Source organism: Centruroides sculpturatus, unplaced genomic scaffold, assembly GCF_000671375.1.
Source record: "Centruroides sculpturatus isolate CEXI.00-Female unplaced genomic scaffold, Cexi_2.0 scaffold10, whole genome shotgun sequence".
Classification (NCBI taxonomy): domain Eukaryota; kingdom Metazoa; phylum Arthropoda; class Arachnida; order Scorpiones; family Buthidae; genus Centruroides; species Centruroides sculpturatus.
Window position 1 is genome coordinate 1,840,284 of NW_019384396.1, and position 26,918 is coordinate 1,867,201.

General features: G+C 27.3%; 1 protein-coding gene and 1 long non-coding RNA gene across 2 annotated transcripts; both read right to left on the reverse strand.

Moving 5' to 3' along the window:
* LOC111618438 (peptidyl-prolyl cis-trans isomerase FKBP4-like) lies at positions 1-25,743 on the reverse strand. The gene is made up of 7 exons (XM_023359986.1): positions 25,421-25,743; positions 21,977-22,240; positions 19,399-19,646; positions 1,258-1,341; positions 879-1,115; positions 608-796; positions 1-537 (listed from the first exon to the last, which is right to left on the reverse strand). Exons 1-7 carry the CDS (start codon positions 25,653-25,655, stop codon positions 376-378), a joined length of 1,419 nt encoding a protein of 472 aa, XP_023215754.1. The 5' UTR covers positions 25,656-25,743; the 3' UTR covers positions 1-375.
* LOC111618440 lies at positions 13,591-19,372 on the reverse strand. Its single transcript, XR_002755576.1, has 3 exons — positions 18,751-19,372; positions 18,385-18,622; positions 13,591-15,034 (listed from the first exon to the last, which is right to left on the reverse strand). It is a non-coding gene; the product is annotated as an uncharacterized LOC111618440 (long non-coding RNA).
* Positions 25,744-26,918: the final 1,175 nt, after the last annotated feature.

Sequence of the window (26,918 nt, forward strand, 5' to 3'; positions counted from 1 at the left end):
TTTCAAGTATCGTCATTCCTTAAGAGTGCCTACTTTTTTAATAATGAACTGTATGCCTAAGAAATTATTCATCCTATTTTTTTTTTTTTACATATCTCTATATTAAGTTAGATAATATATGTAATATGTTTAAATGACTATAGAGAGGAGAACATTTTATTTGTATTTCATTGTCTGAAAATTTTTTTTATATATATTAATGGAAAACAATGCACAAAATGGTTTTTAATAAAATAATAATAATAAAAAATTGAATGAAAATTAAAAAAGTATTTAAGAAATGAAAATAAAATACAGCACATGTTCTATAGCTCTTAACACACATACATTTATAAGTGGTGTGCTATAATAGTAAATAATTTTACAGTTTTGTATTTATGCAGGTGCCCTATCGATCTCTGTGTTCATGGAACCTTCTTCACCTGGAACAGGACCCGCTTCTAAAGAATCTCCTACCATAGTTACATCATTTTTTTCATTTTCTGCTCCCATCCAAACTCCAGTCTTTAGAGATCCATCTTGATTTTTCTTCATCTCCTTATCAGAAAAAACTTTATTTAAAATTCTTATTTTATTAAAGCTTGTTTTTTAAGTTACTAACACTTACTTCTAAATCTTGTTTTGCAAACTTTTCAAACATATTTCGATATGTTTTACGTTCCTTATCGAGTTGTGCTTTAATCTTATTATTGCAATTAAGAATTTGATTATGAGCTGCTTTATTTTTTGGATCTATGCTTAACACTTTCTGAAAGTCTTTTTTCGCCAACTCAAATTCATTCTGACTAAAATATGCCTACAAAAAAGATATTTTAAAATTTAATTTTATACAAAATTTAACAACAATAACAAAATTCTGTTTATGAACTAGGGCTAACCATTCCCCTCCGAAAGTATCCTTTTTCATTCTCCGAGTCTAGTTCGATAGCTTTGTCACAATATTTGATTGCTTCTAAGTAATTATTCAATTTTAAATTGCACATTGCTAAATTGAGATATCCAGCTAACATAAGAATATTTCTTTTCTTCGTATCATCATCTGATAATGATGTTTCATATTCAAGAAAATCAATTATCTTCTTATATTGTTTAACAGCTAGATTATATTTCCCTGCCTGTAAAAAAAGTGAATGTTTTATTATTATACAAAATTATTTCAATACAGCATTTACAGTAAAAATTGTTATTTTTAAATTAAATATGAATAAATTTGAGTGAAATTTAAATTTATTATTATTCATAAATTAATAGTTTTACCTTAAAATAATTCGTTCCTTTATTTTTTGATATTTCTGACTGCTCCAATTTTTCATCACTATCCATTTCCCATGAACCCTTAGTCTTACAAAAAAATAAAACATACCAACATTAATATGCATAATTATTTAAAATTTAATTCAAATACATTTTAAATATTAAATTACTATAAAAACACACTAAAAAACTAAAATATAAAAGTATTACAGAAAATATATATCAATTTCTACCTCTTGGATTATTTTAAAATTTTATATTAAAATATTTTTTAACATACATGGTCAAACAATGCCTTAATTAAATAAAAAAAAATTAAAATGCAGTAATTATACGACATATCAAAATGATCCAAGCACCAAAATATGGTAAAACGATAAAAGTTTTGGAGTGTGAGATGCCATTGATCTTGAGATGTGCAGTGCATTTGTGTGTATATATATATATATATGAATTTGTATATACTATAGAATAAATAGAATTTGTATATGCTAACTCTTAGCCTTGTTCTTGCACTCAGTCATGTGGCCCATGAAATAGAAAGTGTTGTTTGTTTTACAATAAATTAAATTGAAACCAGTTGTAGCAGTTCAATGTATGTGGCAACAGTTATATTCTGGACAAACAGCATTAGATTGCAAAGCATTTATTAATCATTGCTTGCAACAGTTCAGAAAATTGGAGAAGTACCACAAATAAATCTACAGGCTAACCAAATACTTTGGAATAATGTGTCAAACACATTAGACTATGTGGTGTAAGGATCCTTAAAGCAATTTTTCATGAGAGAAATTGATTCCAAAAACTACAATTCAAAACGTCCTTCACAAGCATTTTCACCTTCATGCTTCCAAGATTTTGCTGAAGCATGACATTAAACCTGATGAACAGTATACATTAAGAATTTCCCACTTTAATGCTAAACAAAAAATCCAGAAAACTTTCATGGCAACAACATTTAAAACCATGTTTGGCACCATCTGTTATTATATTTTATTAAAATAACTTTTTATATTTTTATTATAAAATAGCAAGAAGCTTTAATTTTGAGGATATGGACAAGTTTTATAAAAAAAATTGTAAATGCTAATAACAAGTAAAATCATCAAGTCTGACCCTATTTGAGATATGACACACAATTCACTCTATTTCCCCACCTCTGACCTTTAAACACCAAGATTTAATAGCATCAATCCCCTAATACATAAACCTAGAAAATTTCAGAAATTTTCAATGAAAGGCATGAAAGTTATTAAGTTTCAAAGTGGATGAACAAAATCATGCCTACACACACAGTAACAACTATACATAAAAAAAACCCTGAATTTTCTTGTATTTCTCTATGTTTTAAGGTCTTGAGTCCAAAATGATAAAAATCTTGGAGATCAATTTTTTACTGATTACTATACTTTTCCTCTTATATATAATAGCCAGGAAAGTAAAAATGATGATAAAACTTTTCTATTTCAGGTTTTATTCACAGACTAAAACCTAGTCATCATCCAGATTTTATCATAATGGACAGTGTTGTGGGGATATATCAAAAACATTGCATATGCTGAAAGGATTTGGGGGTCAACATCTAATTATTGTATGAAAATGACACAATAGAACAAATTTCTGGTTTTTAAAAGTATATGCATTATTTATTAATCTAAAAATTATAATGATTATAAAAATGTAAAAATATATGAGAAAACATTACTCTCTTCATAAAATTCTCATTATATATAGAAATTTTATTTAAAATAACCAATATAACTTTATCCAATAATTTTTTCTAAATTTCTATTTTTATATATTAATTTTCACTAAATTCAAATATTAAAAGCTTGATTTAAAGAAAAAAAAAATTAGTATTCTTAAACTCTAAACCAAATGTTGAAGCTTAAGATTGATATTCAAACTGACCAATATAATGTAAAACTACAAGCTAGAATTTATAATTTGCATCAACCATATCTTGATGAAACTGTATGTGTGTCTGTGTGTGTGTAAAATATTAGTTTTCTATAAATTAATATAATAATAATAATTATTTTTATTTTTGTAATTGTATTCAGAAAGATAAATTCTTATTTCTATTGACAATATTTATTTTTGAATTCAAAATCTATCTTTGATTACACTGTTCATCTTAATCACTGGATGCATATATTGTTTAGGATAAAAACTGGACATAATACTAATAAAGCTCAAAAATAGCCCATTCATCATGCACTACTAGTCTAATGTAGGACCACTATTAATCTTATGCTGAGAAATTTTAAATTTGAGTTTTACAACAACAACATTTTATAGGAAAATCATAGAAGACAGAAGAAAATTAGAAATGTGAACTGCAAGAACATAATACAAAAAAGTTCATAAATAGCCCACTGAAAGATCATTGGAACATATGGTTATAAATCATAAATTNTTGGCACTGTCTTTCTCTCAACACATCATCTCCATACATGTACCACAATTTTTTCCTTGCTTGAACAGTATTTTGATTTTTCGGTAATAAAAAAGCAAAATATGTTGAAAATGATACTTTCAACCTTCCATGTTTGATGGGAACAAAAAATAAACAATTGCACAAAATCGAACAAAATTTTTTACAAATAAGCCTTAAAACGCTAGCTGTCAAAATATATAATGATAATACGGTTTAGAATGAAAATGGCAGGAAAAATACGACTAATCCATCTAGAGGTAAAAAAAACAAACTTACTTTCCGAACAACCTAATAGATTTATAATATAGTACAAATAGTCTAAAATAAAACATATCATTTTATAAAAAATAAATAAAACTGGTAATCTACTGACTATTTGATTATTAAAACATATTATAGGTCAATTGATCAATCAATAAAAGTGTAAGCAATGCATTCTAATATTTATGAAAATAATGAATTATGAAAATTATTTATTTATTTACAGAAAGATCAAAAGATAATCAAACTAATACAATTAATAATAAATTTATACACACACAATAATAAAATATTGTCTATACATAAATTTCATTTTATTTTTGTTAGAATAACAATGTTCAGGTACCATTTGAAAATAACCAAACTTTATATATACTGGATGTTCATCTAAACATCTGTCCAGGGCAAGAGAGATCTTTCCAGTATTACATGAATGTAAGCATGGGGTGCATGATTGTTCCAGTGCTGAAATAACCAATACTTAAATGTCTTTCCAGAGGCAAAACATTAATTAATTTAAAAGATAACATTAAGCAGTGTGTTCCACAAATAGATGATACCCTAAATAACATTTAAAAATCTTAAATGTGACAGTGGATGAACAGCTAATGACTTGCTATTGGCACAACTACAGCAGGTTTGATACCAGCACAATGGTGCACCACCTCATTCCCAGACAGGTATCATTCAACAGCTTGCAGAATGGTTTGGCAACCACTACATAGGACAACCTGGCCCTGTTCCATGACTGGGTTGTTCTATGTAGTGGTGTCCTGTTCTATGGCCGAAACACTCCCAGACTTGGACCCCTGTGGGTCTTTTCTGCAGAATTGCCTAAAAGCATTGGTAGAGCCCACAATCCTTCATGTCCTTCAATACGGAGACTGATCAAGTTGAAATGATTAGAATTAGAACAGAATTATTTTCAATGAATTGTAATTTGTAATTTATATATTTTAAGTTAAATCACATGGATAATACAAGATTATAAAAGATCAAGTGCCATAATCTGCCAGTCTGATATTTTGGGCAATTAGAAAAATGTAGCATATAATGAGTTCATGCATTCTAATTCAGGATATTGAGAAAAAAACAAGACAAGTTTTAAACATATATAATAACAATTTAAATGCACATGACATCAGTATAGGCAATGATTTTGCATATTATTCTGAAATAGAGGCAAGTAAATAAAATAATAATGACAAAGCTTATTTTCTTTTATTCCAGAACGTCTATCAATCATTGCAAACAAGTTAGATTATTTTTCAAAATCAATTTCTTGTAATATACTGTGAAAAAGAAAAGGCAGTTAGCTAAGGCTGGAACAATTGTCAAGTTAGGTGATTGATGATAAGTAATCAGGATTGTATAATCATCTAATTGAAAAGTTAATCATTAACTAATTGTTATCAAGCATTTAATATATAAACTTTTGATTTTTATAAAAAATTTTTTATACAGCCTTTTTTAGTTTTAACTTTTTATAATACTAATTTTGCTTAGTAGCTGTCAACTAAACATATATTTTATTATTTATTTCCAGTTTAAAGTTGTATGAAAATATTGAAAAATAAATTACATAATCATCCTGATCAATTTGGGTTACTACTATTAATTTTAGTAGTCAGCGATTTAGTTTGTACACAAAGAAAAAAAAGGCTTTTATTGTTTTGTTCCCCCAAGACCATTTGTTACATGCAGGCATGTAGCATGATGGCACCACTGCAATGAAAAAGGGTCAGTATGTTTTTATATTAACATAATAAAGGAAATCATCTTAATTAGCATCCCATCCATACACTGTTTTAACAAGCCTGGTTATTTGATATGCAAGATGTTAAAAATGGGAACTGTATGATTGGCTATATAAGTTACTCAAAACTGATGCAGCTGATATGTAAAAAACAACTCTCTTCATTGGCTACACAGGATTCTTAAATTATAAATGCTTGGAGTGCTATGCCCTCTCTCTTCCTATGCTCCCTTAATGCCTCTGGTAGGTCACCTCCTATTCTCAGATAACCTAATACAGTATTTTCATGGAATATCTGGCATGCCACATATAAATGGAAGATCAGCATACCAGAAACCTCAAGGTTACCAGTATGCCAGTTAAAATGAAACTAAAATATAAAATTAATCAGATCTAACAAAACTAGTTGCTAATTATAGATTTATATAACATTCTTCCAAATACAATAAAATAACAACATTGTAATTTGACTGACTTAAAATCAGGAAGAGAATTTTCATTTACAAGACAATAAAACAATTAACTTATATTGACATTAGCAGTATTAGTTAGTCAGTGGCTACACTGATCTTAAAAATAACACCCACCTCTCAAATTTCACACAAAGCTGATGTTAATTGGTGTCCAGATAATTTTCAGGGAGTTTCTTAAATTTAATATGTTTATTTTTTGTTTTTTCAAATCAAAGAACAAAATACATTAAAAAAAATACACATAAAAAAGCACTTTTGGAATTCCACCTCTTTTATATACTTAGAAAGAAGACAAAACAAAGAAATTAAACACATAACAATAGTTTTTGATATAATGCTAAGTTTCACAGTTTTAGAATAAACACTCCTTCATTTTTACATAATGCAATTCATTTGTTTTTTCATGTGCCCTCTAAAGAGGGATGTCTAACCTCACTTAAACCAGCATGCAAGTTTTTACCACATGGAAATATCAAATTTTATGGTTTCCCTGGATAGACTGACTTGTCAGACAATCCATGAAAATATGATATAATTAACCTAACTTATTTGTAATAATAATTATGAATTACAGAAATATTAATAATTCTGAATTATGTACTGTGATAATTTAGTAAAAATTTAAAAATAGTATAACCAAAATTATCATGGTAAACTAAGTTTCTTAATGAAACAGCATCTTGAATTAACATGATCGTTTTTAATGTAGATCATGAATTAAATACTTTCTTGGTGCTTTAATACCAACACCATTCTGTGCAAATAAGCACAATGGCTTATATTTCTAACAGTTGCATTTTTCCATCAGTGATGAGTTAAGTTATAACTATTGACTTAAGTTATAACTATTTCCACACATCAGGCATTCTTCTGAGTACAATGTAGTTAACAAAACAATACAAAATAATTTGCAATGTAATAACAATCTACTTTCCTGTATTTACTTCATGTTTCACAGTTCCATTAACAACCATCATCATCTCAGTAATACCAGACTTATTATACCAGGATAAGAATTATTGCTTTATTAGAAAATCATCAATAAATCCTATCTTGGTATAATAAGTTCGGTAATTCTACAATGACGATGGCTGTTAATGAAACTGGAACAATCTACTTGTTTAAAAATGAAAAATTTCTTTCAAGAATAGGCAAATGGTGCCTAAAACTAATCAATGAAATGTAATAATTGGTTATGAATGAGATTGAAGTTAATTCCTTAAAAAAATATACACAGTGCATTTCAATTAATTGGACTGCCATTCATTTGAGACATATATTGAAAGATGAAAACAAGCGATAATATAAGGCAAACTTACTTCACTTATTTGGGATATCCCAGCACTTTATTGAGACATCATATGCAGCAAGGAGGAGTACATGTTAATGGGCCGATGTTAAAAACAAAATCAGAAGAGTTAGCTAGAAAGATGGGTTACATGAATTTCAAAGTTACAGATGGGTGGTTATTGTAATGAAAAACCCAACATGGAGTAAAATTTAAAGGACACATGGTAGAAAAAAAAAAAGAAAAAACCAGTGCTGATACTATGAGTGCCAAAGTGTGAAAATCAACTAAGTTACTTGAATGGCTGCAGAAATTTAGTCCTGATAAAAAAAAAAAAATGGATTGCATTGTCACATTGTGTTGTTGTAATATGCCAACAGGTGACAAACAAAAGTTATTAGTCATTGGAAAGCAAGCTAAGCCTTCATGCTTTACAGGCATAGTCTAATGGAACTTGATGCATTGCATTGTCTTAGAATGGACTGTTTACCAGTTGAATATTATGCCAACAAGAATGCACAGATGACTTCAAATATATTTCTGAAATGGCTTGTGAATTGAGATGCAGAACTGCAGAAAAAGTTAAGAACAATTCTGCTACTCTTGGACAACTCTGCTGTTCATCCTCATGTATTGTCTGAAAAACATTCATCTGGAGTTTCTTCTAGCAAATACCATGTTCTTGATACAACCATTAAATATAGGAATTATAAAAAATTTGAAAATGTATCATGGAAGGTTGATGAAATATGTCCTTGAAGTAATCGAAGAAAATTTATCATCATCTACAAAAGCAGATGAAATTAGTTCCAAGCTTGCCATTTTACAAGCAATACAATATGCCACTGAAAAGTTGAAGAAAAGCTGTAAGCACAATTTGAAACTGCTTTTCTTATTCTTTTCTCATATATGGCATTTCCTCTTCTGTTACAGTTAGATAAAACCAACAAGGATAGTGAAATCACTTATAAACTACAAAATGTTAGAAATCGCAAAGAATTTTTATAAATTGATAACAATCTTCCATGTTGCAATGAAAATGAGGACAGTGTTAATGCAATTATACAAGTTGTTTTGGGAAAACACCTAAAAACTAAAGAAGATAAGGATAGTAATGGAGACACACTCATGATCAAGACAGTGACTAGAAAGCCAGAAAACTTATTTCTGAAGTCAGATGAATATTTTATGCAAGAAGTAAATGAAGAAAGTCCCATTTCTGCATTGGATGCCTGTTCCAATTTTGTGCCTTTGCAAACTATGAAGAAAATGCATCAAGCCATGCTTGCTAAATTTCTGCAAAAATAATCATTCTTTTTTGATTAATGATTGTATTTTAATGTTAATTTTGAATTGGAATTTATTTATAGATGAATTAGTATTTACACTGGATATTAATTTTATTTTTCAATACAGTAGAGCGTCGTTTATCCGAATCAATTGGGGACTGGGGTTGTTCGGATAACTTATTTTTCGGATAACCAATTATGTACGAAAGAATATATTAATTTATCCCGTGTTAAAATTTTTCTCTGTTGCGTGTCGCTTCGCGTTGAATTTTCGTCAATGTTAAACATAACAAAGACTATTGTATCATTAAAAATTATTTTTTTATTTTGTACGAACAAAATAAATATATTGAAAAATATAAAANTGAGATGCCATTGATCTTGAGATGTGCAGTGCATTTGTGTGTATATATATATATATATGAATTTGTATATACTATAGAATAAATAGAATTTGTATATGCTAACTCTTAGCCTTGTTCTTGCACTCAGTCATGTGGCCCATGAAATAGAAAGTGTTGTTTGTTTTACAATAAATTAAATTGAAACCAGTTGTAGCAGTTCAATGTATGTGGCAACAGTTATATTCTGGACAAACAGCATTAGATTGCAAAGCATTTATTAATCATTGCTTGCAACAGTTCAGAAAATTGGAGAAGTACCACAAATAAATCTACAGGCTAACCAAATACTTTGGAATAATGTGTCAAACACATTAGACTATGTGGTGTAAGGATCCTTAAAGCAATTTTTCATGAGAGAAATTGATTCCAAAAACTACAATTCAAAACGTCCTTCACAAGCATTTTCACCTTCATGCTTCCAAGATTTTGCTGAAGCATGACATTAAACCTGATGAACAGTATACATTAAGAATTTCCCACTTTAATGCTAAACAAAAAATCCAGAAAACTTTCATGGCAACAACATTTAAAACCATGTTTGGCACCATCTGTTATTATATTTTATTAAAATAACTTTTTATATTTTTATTATAAAATAGCAAGAAGCTTTAATTTTGAGGATATGGACAAGTTTTATAAAAAAAATTGTAAATGCTAATAACAAGTAAAATCATCAAGTCTGACCCTATTTGAGATATGACACACAATTCACTCTATTTCCCCACCTCTGACCTTTAAACACCAAGATTTAATAGCATCAATCCCCTAATACATAAACCTAGAAAATTTCAGAAATTTTCAATGAAAGGCATGAAAGTTATTAAGTTTCAAAGTGGATGAACAAAATCATGCCTACACACACAGTAACAACTATACATAAAAAAAACCCTGAATTTTCTTGTATTTCTCTATGTTTTAAGGTCTTGAGTCCAAAATGATAAAAATCTTGGAGATCAATTTTTTACTGATTACTATACTTTTCCTCTTATATATAATAGCCAGGAAAGTAAAAATGATGATAAAACTTTTCTATTTCAGGTTTTATTCACAGACTAAAACCTAGTCATCATCCAGATTTTATCATAATGGACAGTGTTGTGGGGATATATCAAAAACATTGCATATGCTGAAAGGATTTGGGGGTCAACATCTAATTATTGTATGAAAATGACACAATAGAACAAATTTCTGGTTTTTAAAAGTATATGCATTATTTATTAATCTAAAAATTATAATGATTATAAAAATGTAAAAATATATGAGAAAACATTACTCTCTTCATAAAATTCTCATTATATATAGAAATTTTATTTAAAATAACCAATATAACTTTATCCAATAATTTTTTCTAAATTTCTATTTTTATATATTAATTTTCACTAAATTCAAATATTAAAAGCTTGATTTAAAGAAAAAAAAAATTAGTATTCTTAAACTCTAAACCAAATGTTGAAGCTTAAGATTGATATTCAAACTGACCAATATAATGTAAAACTACAAGCTAGAATTTATAATTTGCATCAACCATATCTTGATGAAACTGTATGTGTGTCTGTGTGTGTGTAAAATATTAGTTTTCTATAAATTAATATAATAATAATAATTATTTTTATTTTTGTAATTGTATTCAGAAAGATAAATTCTTATTTCTATTGACAATATTTATTTTTGAATTCAAAATCTATCTTTGATTACACTGTTCATCTTAATCACTGGATGCATATATTGTTTAGGATAAAAACTGGACATAATACTAATAAAGCTCAAAAATAGCCCATTCATCATGCACTACTAGTCTAATGTAGGACCACTATTAATCTTATGCTGAGAAATTTTAAATTTGAGTTTTACAACAACAACATTTTATAGGAAAATCATAGAAGACAGAAGAAAATTAGAAATGTGAACTGCAAGAACATAATACAAAAAAGTTCATAAATAGCCCACTGAAAGATCATTGGAACATATGGTTATAAATCATAAATTAATTGCAAAAATATTTAATAAGAAAATCAATAAATACAGTACATCAATTATAAGAACTAAGTTTTCTAATGTTATCACCTTTATATGAAATAAACATTCTAAAATAGTTATTTTCTATCATCATTTACTGAATTTTAATGATTTAGCATCTGCATCTAGCAAACATTTAGGAAAAAAATGTTTGCATTTTACATAACTTATTTTTGTTTTTCTCATAAATATTGCCATTTAGAGATGAAACATTCAAGACATTTTAAGATCTATTTTCATACTATCAAGCATTTTTTTAAAAAAAGAATTTAAAGATACATTGAAATATGATCATTTAAGAAATATTATATTTCTGCTGATAAGTATCTGTTAAAAATTTGTGAACAGAGGTAGAGTCATTTTTCTTCAAAGCAAAAGAACCAATAATAAATATAGAAATTTAAATTTAATAACTGTTGGAATAAATGTCATTTAATAAATATAATGTTCTTAATAAATAAATTGTTTAATAAAAATATTAACATAATTTTTTAAATATTTAAAACTTTTCAGATATCAAATTACTTTAGACTTATTCGAGCTAAATAAACAAGACAGACAAAAACATAATATTGTACAAACATTGAATTCAATTATAAGTGTATACAATTATTATGCATATTTTTATTTTAATGTTTGAAAGTTTTATTAATTTATTTCCAAAAAATTTACTAAATTCAACAAACCATCTGAAGTATGTGTTTTAATATGACTGGTTAACATTGAGATGTAGATCCTCTTGTCCTTGTAGCAGAAATTTCTTTCAATAGTATCTAATATAAATTTTAAAAAATTAATTGGAAATTTATAATTATTAAACTTAAAATAATATTAATGCTTAAATATGATTTTATGTAAATTCTATTTATAATTATCGGAATGATTGATACATGATGGGCAAACTATTTCATATGAACAATAATTGTTCATTTGTATGGTAGTTTGATAATATTACAGCATTTACTGATTTACTGGCCATATTACACCAAGATATGGTTGAGAACTTACTGTAATAATGAGTGTAAATCTAATATAAAAAGAGAGTACAGTTGAGAAGAATAGTAAATTTGGTTAAAAAATAAGCTCTTAATAAAAAATTTATAATTGAGATAAATCAATGCATTCTATTACAAAGAAAAAATATTATTTTATATATTTTAAGTTAAATCACATGGATAATACAAGATTATAAAAGATCAAGTGCCATAATCTGCCAGTCTGATATTTTGGGCAATTAGAAAAATGTAGCATATAATGAGTTCATGCATTCTAATTCAGGATATTGAGAAAAAAACAAGACAAGTTTTAAACATATATAATAACAATTTAAATGCACATGACATTAGTATAGGCAATGATTTTGCATATTATTCTGAAATAGAGGCAAGTAAATAAAATAATAATGACAAAGCTTATTTTCTTTTATTCCAGAACGTCTATCAATCATTGCAAACAAGTTAGATTATTTTTCAAAATCAATTTCTTGTAATATACTGTGAAAAAGAAAAGGCAGTTAGCTAAGACTGGAACAATTGTCAAGTTAGGTGATTGATGATAAGTAATCAGGATTGTATAATCATCTAATTGAAAAGTTAATCATTAACTAATTGTTATCAAGCATTTAATATATAAACTTTTGATTTTTATAAAAAATTTTTTATACAGCCTTTTTTAGTTTTAACTTTTTATAATACTAATTTTGCTTAGTAGCTGTCAACTAAACATATATTTTATTATTTATTTCCAGTTTAAAGTTGTATGAAAATATTGAAAAATAAATTACATAATCATCCTGATCAATTTGGGTTACTACTATTAATTTTAGTAGTCAGCGATTTAGTTTGTACACAAAGAAAAAAAAGGCTTTTATTGTTTTGTTCCCCCAAGACCATTTGTTACATGCAGGCATGTAGCATGATGGCACCACTGCAATGAAAAAGGGTCAGTATGTTTTTATATTAACATAATAAAGGAAATCATCTTAATTAGCATCCCATCCATACACTGTTTTAACAAGCCTGGTTATTTGATATGCAAGATGTTAAAAATGGGAACTGTATGATTGGCTATATAAGTTACTCAAAACTGATGCAGCTGATATGTAAAAAACAACTCTCTTCATTGGCTACACAGGATTCTTAAATTATAAATGCTTGGAGTGCTATGCCCTCTCTCTTCCTATGCTCCCTTAATGCCTCTGGTAGGTCACCTCCTATTCTCAGATAACCTAATACAGTATTTTCATGGAATATCTGGCATGCCACATATAAATGGAAGATCAGCATACCAGAAACCTCAAGGTTACCAGTATGCCAGTTAAAATGAAACTAAAATATAAAATTAATCAGATCTAACAAAACTAGTTACTAATTATAGATTTATATAACATTCTTCCAAATACAATAAAATAACAACATTGTAATTTGACTGACTTAAAATCAGGAAGAGAATTTTCATTTACAAGACAATAAAACAATTAACTTATATTGACATTAGCAGTATTAGTTAGTCAGTGGGCTACACTGATCTTAAAAATAACACCCACCTCTCAAATTTCACACAAAGCTGATGTTAATTGGTGTCCAGATAATTTTCAGGGAGTTTCTTAAATTTAATATGTTTATTTTTTGTTTTTTCAAATCAAAGAACAAAATACATTAAAAAAAATACACATAAAAAAGCACTTTTGGAATTCCACCTCTTTTATATACTTAGAAAGAAGACAAAACAAAGAAATTAAACACATAACAATAGTTTTTGATATAATGCTAAGTTTCACAGTTTTAGAATAAACACTCCTTCATTTTTACATAATGCAATTCATTTGTTTTTTCATGTGCCCTCTAAAGAGGGATGTCTAACCTCACTTAAACCAGCATGCAAGTTTTTACCATATGGAAATATCAAATTTTATGGTTTCCCTGGATAGACTGACTTGTCAGACAATCCATGAAAATATGATATAATTAACCTAACTTATTTGTAATAATAATTATGAATTACAGAAATATTAATAATTCTGAATTATGTACTGTGATAATTTAGTAAAAATTTAAAAATAGTATAACCAAAATTATCATGGTAAACTAAGTTTCTTAATGAAACAGCATCTTGAATTAACATGATCGTTTTTAATGTAGATCATGAATTAAATACTTTCTTGGTGCTTTAATACCAACACCATTCTGTGCAAATAAGCACAATGGCTTATATTTCTAACAGTTGCATTTTTCCATCAGTGATGAGTTAAGTTATAACTATTGACTTAAGTTATAACTATTTCCACACATCAGGCATTCTTTTGAGTACAATGTAGTTAACAAAACAATACAAAATAATTTGCAATGTAATAACAATCTACTTTCCTGTATTTACTTCATGTTTCACAGTTCCATTAACAACCATCATCATCTCAGTAATACCAGACTTATTATACCAGGATAAGAATTATTGCTTTATTAGAAAATCATCAATAAATCCTATCTTGGTATAATAAGTTCGGTAATTCTACAATGACGATGGCTGTTAATGAAACTGGAACAATCTACTTGTTTAAAAATGAAAAATTTCTTTCAAGAATAGGCAAATGGTGCCTAAAACTAATCAATGAAATGTAATAATTGGTTATGAATGAGATTGAAGTTAATTCCTTAAAAAAATATACACAGTGCATTTCAATTAATTGGACTGCCATTCATTTGAGACATATATTGAAAGATGAAAACAAGCGATAATATAAGGCAAACTTACTTCACTTATTTGGGATATCCCAGCACTTTATTGAGACATCATATGCAGCAAGGAGGAGTACATGTTAATGGGCCGATGTTAAAAACAAAATCAGAAGAGTTAGCTAGAAAGATGGGTTACATGAATTTCAAAGTTACAGATGGGTGGTTATTGTAATGAAAAACCCAACATGGAGTAAAATTTAAAGGACACATGGTAGAAAAAAAAAAAAAGAAAAAACCAGTGCTGATACTATGAGTGCCAAAGTGTGAAAATCAACTAAGTTACTTGAATGGCTGCAGAAATTTAGTCCTGATAAAAAAAAAAAAATGGATTGCATTGTCACATTGTGTTGTTGTAATATGCCAACAGGTGACAAACAAAAGTTATTAGTCATTGGAAAGCAAGCTAAGCCTTCATGCTTTACNTGGGATTTTTTTATCAAATTTAATTAATCGTTCTAAAGTTGTAGTGCACGGATTTTACTTCTGTAAAGTTATTTAAAGCTACTTTCTGATATCAAAAACGACCTCCAATAGGTTTTTAATTTTTTTAATTAATATAATTTATTATATATACGTTTAATTAAATCGGGGGGGATCGGAAATCGCAATAAAAATTTTAATTTTTTAAAAATATTTTAAAATATACGGCCAACTAGTATTCACCCGACTTTAAACCCTTCGCCTCCCGAGACTTCTATGAGAATGTCCTGGGAAATCCAACACCAGCTGTTCTCAAGGTCATCCAGCTGTAAACACAATGACTCATCCTTGTCAGATTTCACAGAAAGACCAGACAATGGAAAATAAAATTTGAAGCTTTTTCTTCAAAATTAACGCATTTCTTTTGTTTTTTTTTCAGTTTTAAGTATTTTTTATATTTAATTACATTAATATCAAAAATTGCTGGGAACTAAAAGGATTAAGTGTATTGCATAATGTAAAAGCATGTTTAAAAAAATTATTTTCATAAATTAATTTGTTTTTGTGTGTCCTTTCAATCACTCTTAATACAGTACACAGATACTGCAAATATAACATTAAATAAAATTTCCTGTATATAAATATTCTGATTTATCTGTATATGATTTTTTTTCTCAAATTTGAACTACTTTTTCTTATTCATAGCCCATGCTCATGATCATCCAATCTTTCCAAAACCTTTAAGTCAAATTAATTTAATATTTATTTAAGTAATAAGGAAGTGTAATAAGAGTAAGAATAATAATAATAATAAAACAAATCTAGTATATTTCGGTTCATTGTTAAAAATAAAGAATTTAATTTCTCTTTTTAAAGTATACTTACATGTTTAAAACAAACAATGTGACCAATTCAGGTGGAACATAATCAAATACGGGGTTAATTATTTGAACATCCGATAAAATTTTTCCTAAAAATAGAATTAAAACAAAATTATAAAGATTTTAATTTAAAAAAATAAAATTCATTTATACACTTTACAAAATTAACCAAATAAAATATAACAACTCTATACAATATAAATTATATAAGAATTATAAATTAATTCTAATTACTTTATAATTATACTATAAAATAGATCTTTAAATAAAAAAAATATTGTTTTAAAGTTAATTTACAAAATTATTATTCATCTTATAAGCAAAAGAAATGTACTGTAATTACAAAAAGATTTGAACAAATGTTGAAGTTAACAATCAGAAAATTCTGAATATATGTAAGACTGGTTTTGTTTTCATAAAATATTTCTAATTATTATCAAATTTTTAAATCATTTTCCAACTTTGAAAAATTTTCCAGTTTCATATAACAATGTTTTTATTATAGAAGTAAAATAAAATTTTGATAAATTTTTACTTATATATACAGTAGAACCTCGATTATACAGACTAATTGGGGATGAAGGTAGTCTGAATAAGGGAAAATTCGGATAATCAAAACAAATACTTTAATTTGTCTTTTAATGATAATACAACACGTTTTCTTTTTGATGACATATCGGCAATATTAAAAATAAATACTGTATTTAAATCATGATCAAATTTTCAAGAAACAAATGTTTGTATTGAATTTGTACTACTACTGACCAGCACTAACAGACTACCTATCGTTTAAAAGGCCCTCTGGTGGCGCAAGAAGACGGATTTTATAAAATAAAAAGCAGTTGAAACTGAATTTTTATGAATAAAAATTTGACAAACTATTTATTGTTTTATGATAAGTAAAATTTTTTCATCGCATTCGCGGCTTTCAAGTTATGCATAAACCTTTGAGGTGCGAGGCCCTTCAGACCACGAGGCATAGGTGGTGGCCCACGTCATCCATGTCTTATGTTGCCCTTGGTCATAGAAATGATGTAATTGAAATGAAAAAAGTTATGCATTCCATCACATACATAAACAGTGTCGGAATTCGCCAAGTGCAAATCAGCAAATCCGTAAATTTATTTATTTATTTTAATAGAGATCTGGATAATAGAGGTTCTACTGTATATATATATATAAAGTGAAAAATATTCATATTCATCTTATCAATTTATAATTTAATGATATCCCATGTTTTATATTGAGGGTGAGAGGTAACAATTAAATTTGGCATTTCATAAAATGTCAAAAAATTAGGAACCAAAATGTCCACTATCAGTACTAATCACATTTGATTATTGCTGCTACAATTTCAAAAATATTTATAATTTACTTTTTATTCTTAATATAACTTATTATTCTTAATGTTTAATAAAAAATAAATTATAAATCATAAAAACAACTACAGTAGAGCGTCGTTTATCCGAATCAATTGGGGACTGGGGTTGTTCGGATAACTTATTTTTCGGATAACCAATTATGTACGAAAAAATATATTAATTTATCCCGTGTTAAAATTTTTCTCTGTTGCGTGTCGCTTCGCGTTGAATTTTCGTCAATGTTAAACATAACAAAGACTATTGTATCATTAAAAATTATTTTTTTATTTTGTACGAACAAAATAAATATATTGAAAAATATAAAAACAAAAAATTATACTTCAAAAGTTAATTTAGTATCAAAAACGTAAAATATTTGAGTAGCCGAAGACATAGCCAAAGATTACAGCGCCACAGCACTGGCGAATATTTAAATTTGCCACTGGAATTCCTTCGGATAACCAACCTTCGGATAAACAACACTCTACTGTACATTGTTTTTGGCTTTATTGCTCATTTTTTTTATCTTCAATTTTGCTTGTTCTTTTAAAATTCACTTTACTGGGACAAATTAGTCATGTGCCTATGTAACCCAATTAAATGGAATTGATTATAATTCTAAAAATTTATTAGAACCATGATAAAAGATTTTCAGTTTGAATAAAAATTTGAATCAAGATTTAAAACTAATGGTTTCTAATGGAACTTGATGCATTGCCATAATTATCTTGAATTATTATTAATAAAGTTATTGTTTCTTTAAACATTATTAAATTAACATTAAAAAGTAATGAAAAAATTATTTACTGATTATTCCAATTATTAGAGAATTAATTATCACTTTATGATTAATTGCTGGAGATGCTAATTATTATAAACAACAATTAGCAAATGATTAATGAGTACATATTCTAGTAGACTTGATAATTTCATCTGATGCTTCATTGCTTGAGATTTGATCTGAATTCTATACTAGTGAATGGCAGGTAAACTTTCCAATAGACAATTATTATTCACTACAGAATGGTTAGTGATTCATTGAGTTCTACAATGTTCAGAGTAAAATAATCTGTATATTATATATGTAAAATATTATATTATATTATATGTAAAATAATCCATATATATATATATATATGGATTATTTTACAGCAACAGTGAGTAAAGACTTACATTGTATTCTTGAAGAATTAATAGAAAGCACAAAAGAGCAATACAATAAGGTATTCTTGAAACATTAACTAAACAATTGTGAAATCCAAAGAATGACAGCTAAAACAATGTGTGCTTATTACAATTATTATCTACTAAATATTTATTCTTTGTGACCTTTATAGCAAAAGTGCATTGATCTTTAAAACTCTGCTTGATTTACCTGTATTGTTATTAATTAAATCATATTGATGGTTTAAGTCCAGATAAAGTTGCATTAGATTATACATATAATAAATCAATATGTAAGTTTAGAAAACCATTTCTCACTCATTCTTTACATTTTGTCATCATTAAATCTTATATCTAATTTATTGCAGTCTGATAAATTTAATACAAATAAATCAGATAATGAAATGAGAAATATACTATTCTAGTATCAGATATATAAACATATTACTGGAAAAGATGATATGACACCAATTACAATTGATTGATGCTAGTTCTTTAATGAAAGATCATAAATTCTGCAGTTATAAAAAAATGTAGCCTAAACATATAAAGAGAATGTATTAAAATCTAAAAATAAATATATGTTAATATTCGTACAAGCACAGTCACACCAATATTTTATAACTACAAAGAGAAAAAAAAAAAAAAAATACAAACCTTTTCAAAACTTTTTAAATGGATTTCATATTGAACATCAGAATTTGATGGAATATTTAAGTCAGGTCGGCCTTCATCTCCATATGCATATTTTGGTTTCAATTTAATAAGTGATTTCTCTCCTTTTTTGAATTTCTGAAGTGCATGCTCAATACTTTCTAATATATTACTTTCAGATCCTTCACCAATAATAAAGTTAACTTCTCTATCTTCAAATACCTTATCATTGCATTTACCAATCAAATGAACTAAAAACATCAAAAATTAAATTAACTTACACCAAATAAATATTTAAAATATTAAAACGAGAGTCTTAATACTAAAGTTTTTTAAAATTAAAATGAAATGCGGCATGTAAGTTATTTAATAAATGTACATTATTGTATTCTATTAAAGATTAAACTAATTAATCTTTGTAATGTGTTATCAAAATCTAGACATTATTATTTAATCTATTGGTTACAGAACAGGAAAGAGGAAAGACATAACTCTACTCATGACTTTAGAATAAAATTTTTCCTTTTCATTCTGAATTTTCTACTCAAATTTTCCACATATATTCCGCATTCAATTCTGATCTTAATTCAAAAAATGTTTGATTCCTGTTTTAAGTTTTGTAAGAGCTATCAGCTTTTCATCATAAACACCAGATTTATAACACTTTGTAGCACTTCTAAATTTGTATTCAAAACTAATAATCATCATCATCATTGAATGACCGATCTTACATAATCATAACATGAATAAAAATTAATATAACTGAACAAGTGATTATTTACTGTAACATCATCAAAATGCCGGGTTTAATTTTTAATCATATTTTAAATTCATTTCATCTATATATATAAATTACATGTCCTGACTGACTGATTCATCATTTCCCAGAGCAAACCGCTGAACCTAAAGTGGTGAAATTTGGTACACAGGGTATGCCATGAAAATGCACACTAAGGGATTTTTGGAAATTCCCTGCGAGGGAAAGAGGATTAAGGCTTAACCTGAAGTACGGCTTCTACTGAACTATTCTAGATGCAATATTTTGTTTCTGAAAGTAATAACTTAATTTCCAAACATACAATATTTACCAAATCATCCAAATTGTTTGCCCAAGCAATGCCTGTTTCATTTACTAGTTTAAAATATATACTCTATCTCAAATTAATAGTGTCTTGCCCCTGTATATCATACTTTTCCTTTAACAATAGAGTCATGCCAGTCATCTATTAACTGCTTTTAGGGGAAACATCTGAATTGAAATAACAATTTCTGGTGCAAACCAGGTTCTTACATAGTAATCGAGGCCTCTTCCCCTAAGGTTCCCATATCTGGTCTCGGATTTCATCTATCTAATTCCATTCTAGAGTAAAATTAGAATCTATTTTACATCTATTTTAATAATTAGAATCTATTTTACAGCTGTTAAGTTACTGACTTCCTCGAGGTGTTCATGGAAATGGCCTGTGAACTGCAGCTGTTCTCAAGGACAAACAGTTATAAACACCATACTACTATCTCATGTGTCTTGTTGTGGTTTGTTATTTAAAATTTATAAAGCATTTTTATAACTAAAAGCATTTATTTCAAATTATATATTTTTGTAGTAGTTTTCCAATATAATGCATGCATTTTGGGAAGGGTGATATTTAGGCATCATTTTGTACAAACTGATAGAAGTAAAATCAAATACTTTATTTTTACTTAAATGAATATTAATTATCAATAATAATAAAAATTGGGGTTTTGCAAGCAGAATTTTAAAAAATAATTGGGGTTAAGGAAAGACAGACAACAGTAGGAATTTAAAGATTACAATTTTTTTTCAAATTGCAGGCCAACAACAATGAATCAAATTTGTCAGATTCCAGTAGAAGCAATCAGTCACTCATAATTAAAAATATAAATACCAGAATCTTGTAATTAATGTTTAACCTAAAAATTCTTTTATCTATTATGAAAAGTTTTATAATCTTTTTTTAATCTTTATAAAATATAATATTTCAAAAACATATTTAGTTATGCATTGATCATAATATAATAATCTAAAACTGCAGAATAAAATTATTTATCCATCAGTAAAACTTTGTAGATATTTTGTTTTTATTAACAAGAGAAATGTTTAATTGACTTTACAAATTATGTTACCACATATTTGGTAAAGTCAACTTAACAAAATAAAATATAGCATTAATCAACTTGCAGGTTTAATATTTGTCCAATTAATACTATTAGATTAATTAGATATCAAATTCAGAGTTTTAAAGGAATTGAAATTTTAAAAAATGAAAAAATTGTGCTGGTTATTTTAGTTTGATTGTCTGCTGTATAAAGTGATCTTGCAAAACTTAACACTTAGATATTAGGAAAAATCAGAACAAAAAAAGCTCCTACATTTTACTCTTAATTTTCAATACTAAATTATCTTGTTCAGCAAGCAGATGATTTAGTATTAAATTTTTGTAGTGGTATATAATTAAATTTCAACAACTTTGCACATATGAATGTATATAAAAAGAAAACATTTCTTCTGTTTTTCATAAATTAATGTATCAAATATTAAAACTAAACTGCCATAAAATACCTTCTACAGATGCTCCATCATTTGGTGTTGCATATCCTTCTCCTTTTTCAATTATTTTTCTCTGTATACCTCCATCTTGACTGGAAGATAGATCTTCCCAATTCCAATCATGTAGCTCAATTTCAAATATTAATGTTGCATCAGGTGGAATTTTAGGGGGACTTCCTGCTTTTCCATATGCATATTCTGGTTTACAAGTTAAGAGTGCAATTTCTCCCTTTTTCATAGTTGCTATTCCTATATCCCATGCTTTAATTACAGATCCTGAAATTAATTCATAAGAATTTAAGTACAACTAATTAACTAATTGAAAAAAATTGTCTATCATAACTTATAAATCACTAAAGTTTATAAACTATAAATACACACTATAAAGTAAATAATTAAAACCTATTTTCATCACATTCAAAAACATTTCTAAAATATTAAATAATTAGAATCTATTTTACAGCTTAGTTGCAATCTTATTTTACATAATTATGCAATTTCATTACTACCTAAAAAAATTTTCCCAAGAGAATATTTTGTACAGCAATTTTTGAATATAGCTACTGTATGTTATTATTTATATTACTAATGAAGAGAGGATATGGTTGGTCATGGTATTGTGGATTTCAATGAGCTTCAAAATTGCGAATGTACTTTTCTGTCTGTCAAAAATAATTTATCCATGTTTCACATCCATTGCACTTCGTTCAATGGGCCTTAGTTTTCAATATATTGATGTTTAAAATTATATGCTAATAGAACTATAAAAATCAGAAAAAAGTTATGCAACAGTTGTAGCGACATAGTAAGTAAAGCTTACAGTTTCTGCTCTTAAGATTACTGTAGTAGCTGCAATCATGGATGAACATGTAGTGGAGTGTCTTTCAAAACCTTTGACAACATAAATGACAAGTATGCATTTCTAACTTACTATGACAAACAAAATATTACAGATGCTTTAAAAATTTAGAGAAGTTAATTATAAAGGGACAAGCAAATAAATCAGTAAGCATGAATGCAATAGTTTTGGGAGAAAAACTTGCTGAAGAAATTACTGAAGTTTTAAAAGACTGGCATTTTAATGAAGGATTATTTCTGTTACATGAAGACTTGAAAGATGGATGACGACATATATATTTCTTACAGTGAGCTGTGACATTTCTATGTTCTGCATGTTTTTGCAATTTGTATCAAACACCAACACACTATACAATGTAAGTGCCAAAAAATTCAGATAAAATTCCTACTTTTCTATATTTCCCCATAAATTTCAATAATATTGCTTATGTGGATAAACTTTTATTTGAATCTTTATTAGGTAAAGGGAGAAAATGCACTTCTCAAACATTTTTGATAAAATCAAAGTTAAAAAAAATCCCAAATAACTTGAGTATGATTTGCAAACCATTTTTCCGAACATTGCATGATTCAACAGCTTAGTGCCTGACTCACATAGGATCACTGGTTCAAGTATCAATGAGTGCATTTTCCCCAAAATCAGAATGCAATTTTTGCATAATTGTAAATTACATAGGTTTATATGCTTTGTCTACTTATTTTCTAGTAAAAGTACAGTTTTCCCCCCTTTAATCTCTGCCTTCAAAGTTTGTTTTTGGAATTGCTGTCGATTAAGAATAAATCTAATTATAGATTTTTTTTAAATTAGCAAATTCAGATAATTTAGTGGAAAAAAATTAAATTAAATATATGTTTCATTAATTGTTTGAAGCAGATGGACTAAAAAAGGAAAACTGCATATTTTTCTAAATATTTGTATAAATATCTGTAAAATTATTATATATTTCAATACTATCACTAAGAATAAGTCTTTATTTATATTTTTCCTATGCTTCTATTAATGTTTTAGAGAATACAATGATCTTAGTATTACACAATCCCATTCATTTAATTCATTTGTTGTTTTGGGCTCTATCCAGATATTCTCTGTGTAAGTGTTAATGATTGATTAAAAATTTTTATTATTCCAATTCCAGAATGTATCAGAAAAATTAGATTATCAAAATGTATTTTATATATAGTTGCTCTAGTTATGAGTTATAACTAAGTAACTACTGTTTATCCAATTTTTTAAATAAACTTTTGAAAAAGAAAGGGGGGAAACACTTTTCTAATAAAACAGTAAAAAAGTTAAAAATTTTCAGTAAAATATATTTTTGATCATCAGTGATTGATTGTTAATGTAAGATTTCAGATTAAAGCTGTATGATCCCATTATTTCACATTACAGACAACTCTCACCCACAATAAAGATCACTCAATATGGGTGAGGATGGAGAACATGTACCGGTACTTGCAACATTCCCTTTGTAAATTATGATCTGGGATGGATTCAAACTTGGATCCAAATAATGATAGGACAATACCATAGTTTGCAGCCATCTGGCTATTGTTATATATTTTATTGCATTGAATAACAAAATGTATTGTTATTCAATGCAATAAAATATCTTAGACTTCCAGCAATGCAGTTTTTTAAAGATCAAAAATAAAAACATTTTTTTTTTTTCCAACTTTGTAAAGCTTTTGTAATGCTTTTAGATATGTGTTCTTCCTCAAATGTTTCATTTGCAGTTTGTTCTAATGTAATATATGACTTCATTTCATCTGAGGATGATCAGTTAGGCTGATTGAAAATGTTAGTGAGATATTAAAATACTATATTGCTGGAAGTCCAAGATGTTATTTTATTATGAAAGTTGAACAAAAGACCCAATACCTTTGAAACAAAACACAATGATCATAGCTTTAGATTTTATTTTCAGTATATCTAATAATAGTGGGCAACCTGTGGCACACAAAATATTAAAAAAATATACCAATTTCCCACCGTAAGGAAGTATACCACAAGAATTCTATCATTATTTTTTACAACAGTATGTATGTTGCGAACAGTTTTTTCTGCAATGAACTTAGTAAAAAGTAAAACAAGAAATTGTCTAACAGACTCACAACAAAACTAATATTCAATCAAATATTTCGGATATATTAAGATCACACCAGTTCCAGAAATCAAATTAAGTATACTTATGTTAATTTATAATCATATATGAATAAATAATTGCGATTTACCCACAGTTTTATTTTTTCTCTCGTGTGCGACCCATGTCAGTTCAAACGTTTTAAATGTGGCCCTTACATAGAAAAAGGTTATCCATTCCCGATAAAGACAATGCAGCCAAAATATCTTTCAAAGTTTTCTTGATAATTGTTGCTGTTATAGGCCCTATTATACAATATTATATAAACTTTATCCAATAAACCAAATTGTCTCTAAGTTACTGTTTGTTTATATTAATATTCTTATGTTAAAGCAATTTTTCTGAACTTTTGAATACATTTAAATTCATATAATAAAGAAAACCATACACATTAAGATTATTTTTTGGATCATTAGAAATATATCAAATCAATCAGAATGAAGAGAATGATATAAACCTTTTCCCAAAGTAAATTCGAAAAGTCCTCTTTCTTTGCTACTGTCGAAGACAGTTCCATCTAATAGTTTCCCTACATAATGGGCGAATACCTTCTCTCCAGTAGACGGACTTTCTTCTCCTGTACCTTCACGAATTATTTTTTTAAGAACTCCACCATCTTGCGAAGGAGTTATATCAATTCCTTCGTCTTCTTTCATCTCTACTTGAACTGGCGTTTCGCTTTCGGTCTCCATTAACGGCTCGTACAGCGATCGAACAAAAGATCTAGAATTTTCTAAACTTCTGCTTTACACGAAAAGCGCCCTCTCACTACTATTTCTTTATTAGTTTGTTTTGGTAAAATAAAACATAAAATTGTCAGAATGCGGACAATTCTTTCCAGTGCAGATATTTTTTTTTAATTTTGAAGCATTTTGATAATACAATTTTGTAAAATAGTGATGACACTATTTTATCGCACTCTAAAATATTATATATTAAAAAAATGAAAAAAATTGAATTTATTTTTCAAGGCAAAAAAATAGTTTTTTTTAAGAAATTTCCCACTTTATTCAGATAATTCTTCGTTTATTAACATTAAGAATAAATAAGAAAAGATCAAGAAGGCCGTTTTTATATTCGATTCGATTTCTGAAGAGTCAAATACAAAATATATTGAGGATTATTTCAATGTTATTTTTATCTGTTTAGCCTGTGTTTTTTCAGATAATTCTTCACGGAAAAAGAAGAGAGAATCCAACTCGATCCCGCCTAATAGAAACACCCATAATATATTTCAATGATACTGAAAATAATCACAAAAATTGCTAACAAGCTATTGTTGAAGCTCAGAAACTAATTTTATAATTATATTACAATTTATAAATGTTTTATTATTGTATGAATGTAATTATCGTGGTAGTTCCGACAGAAATTTATTTACATGAAGAATTAAAACTCTAAGGTTCTCCAAAACGCAATGCAATGTCCTCTAGTAAAAGATCTGTTATGAGTTTAAAATATTTTGCCATAAATACACACTTGTTTTTTAAAGTCTACTAAATTCTAAGAATTTGATTTGTATTGTTATAATAATGATGGAACAGAATTAAAGAAATATCATCGTGACATGCTAGCTAGCTCAGAAGTGAGAAACCTGTAACCTGACAAAATATAAAAATCCAGTACGAGTTGTGTAATTCCCCGGTAAAATTATTTATAATTGCGTGTGGCTTCACTCTTATATTACATTTTTAAAACCTTTTATATAATTAATTATTATAAAATAGCAAAACATTTAATTATAAGGGTAGAGGTGAGTTTTATTTAAAAAAAAGAAAAAATTCTAATTAACGAATAAAATGTTCATTAAGTCCAACCCTATTCGAAACATGACACGACCCGCCTTCTCTATCTCCTATCCCTCGACCTTTAAACACTTTGAGAAAATTAGGCAACCTTCTAGGGCGAAAAATCTCAAACTATGCTTTATTCATACTTCATTAATATTTTAAATT

What these genes read in the sequence shown, in the direction of transcription:
- LOC111618438 (XM_023359986.1), bottom strand. Translation starts at nt 25,655, where the DNA reads ATGGAGACCGAAAGCGAAACGCCAGTTCAAGTAGAGATGAAAGAAGAC. An exon ending in ATTTAAAAAGTTTTGAAAAG is followed by an intron (nt 1,342 to 19,398) that starts GTTTGTATTTTT and finishes TTTTTTTGTAAG; the next exon opens with ACTAAGGGTTCATGGGAAAT. An exon ending in AAGGAACGAATTATTTTAAG is followed by an intron (nt 1,116 to 1,257) that starts GTAAAACTATTA and finishes CTTTTTTTACAG; the next exon opens with GCAGGGAAATATAATCTAGC.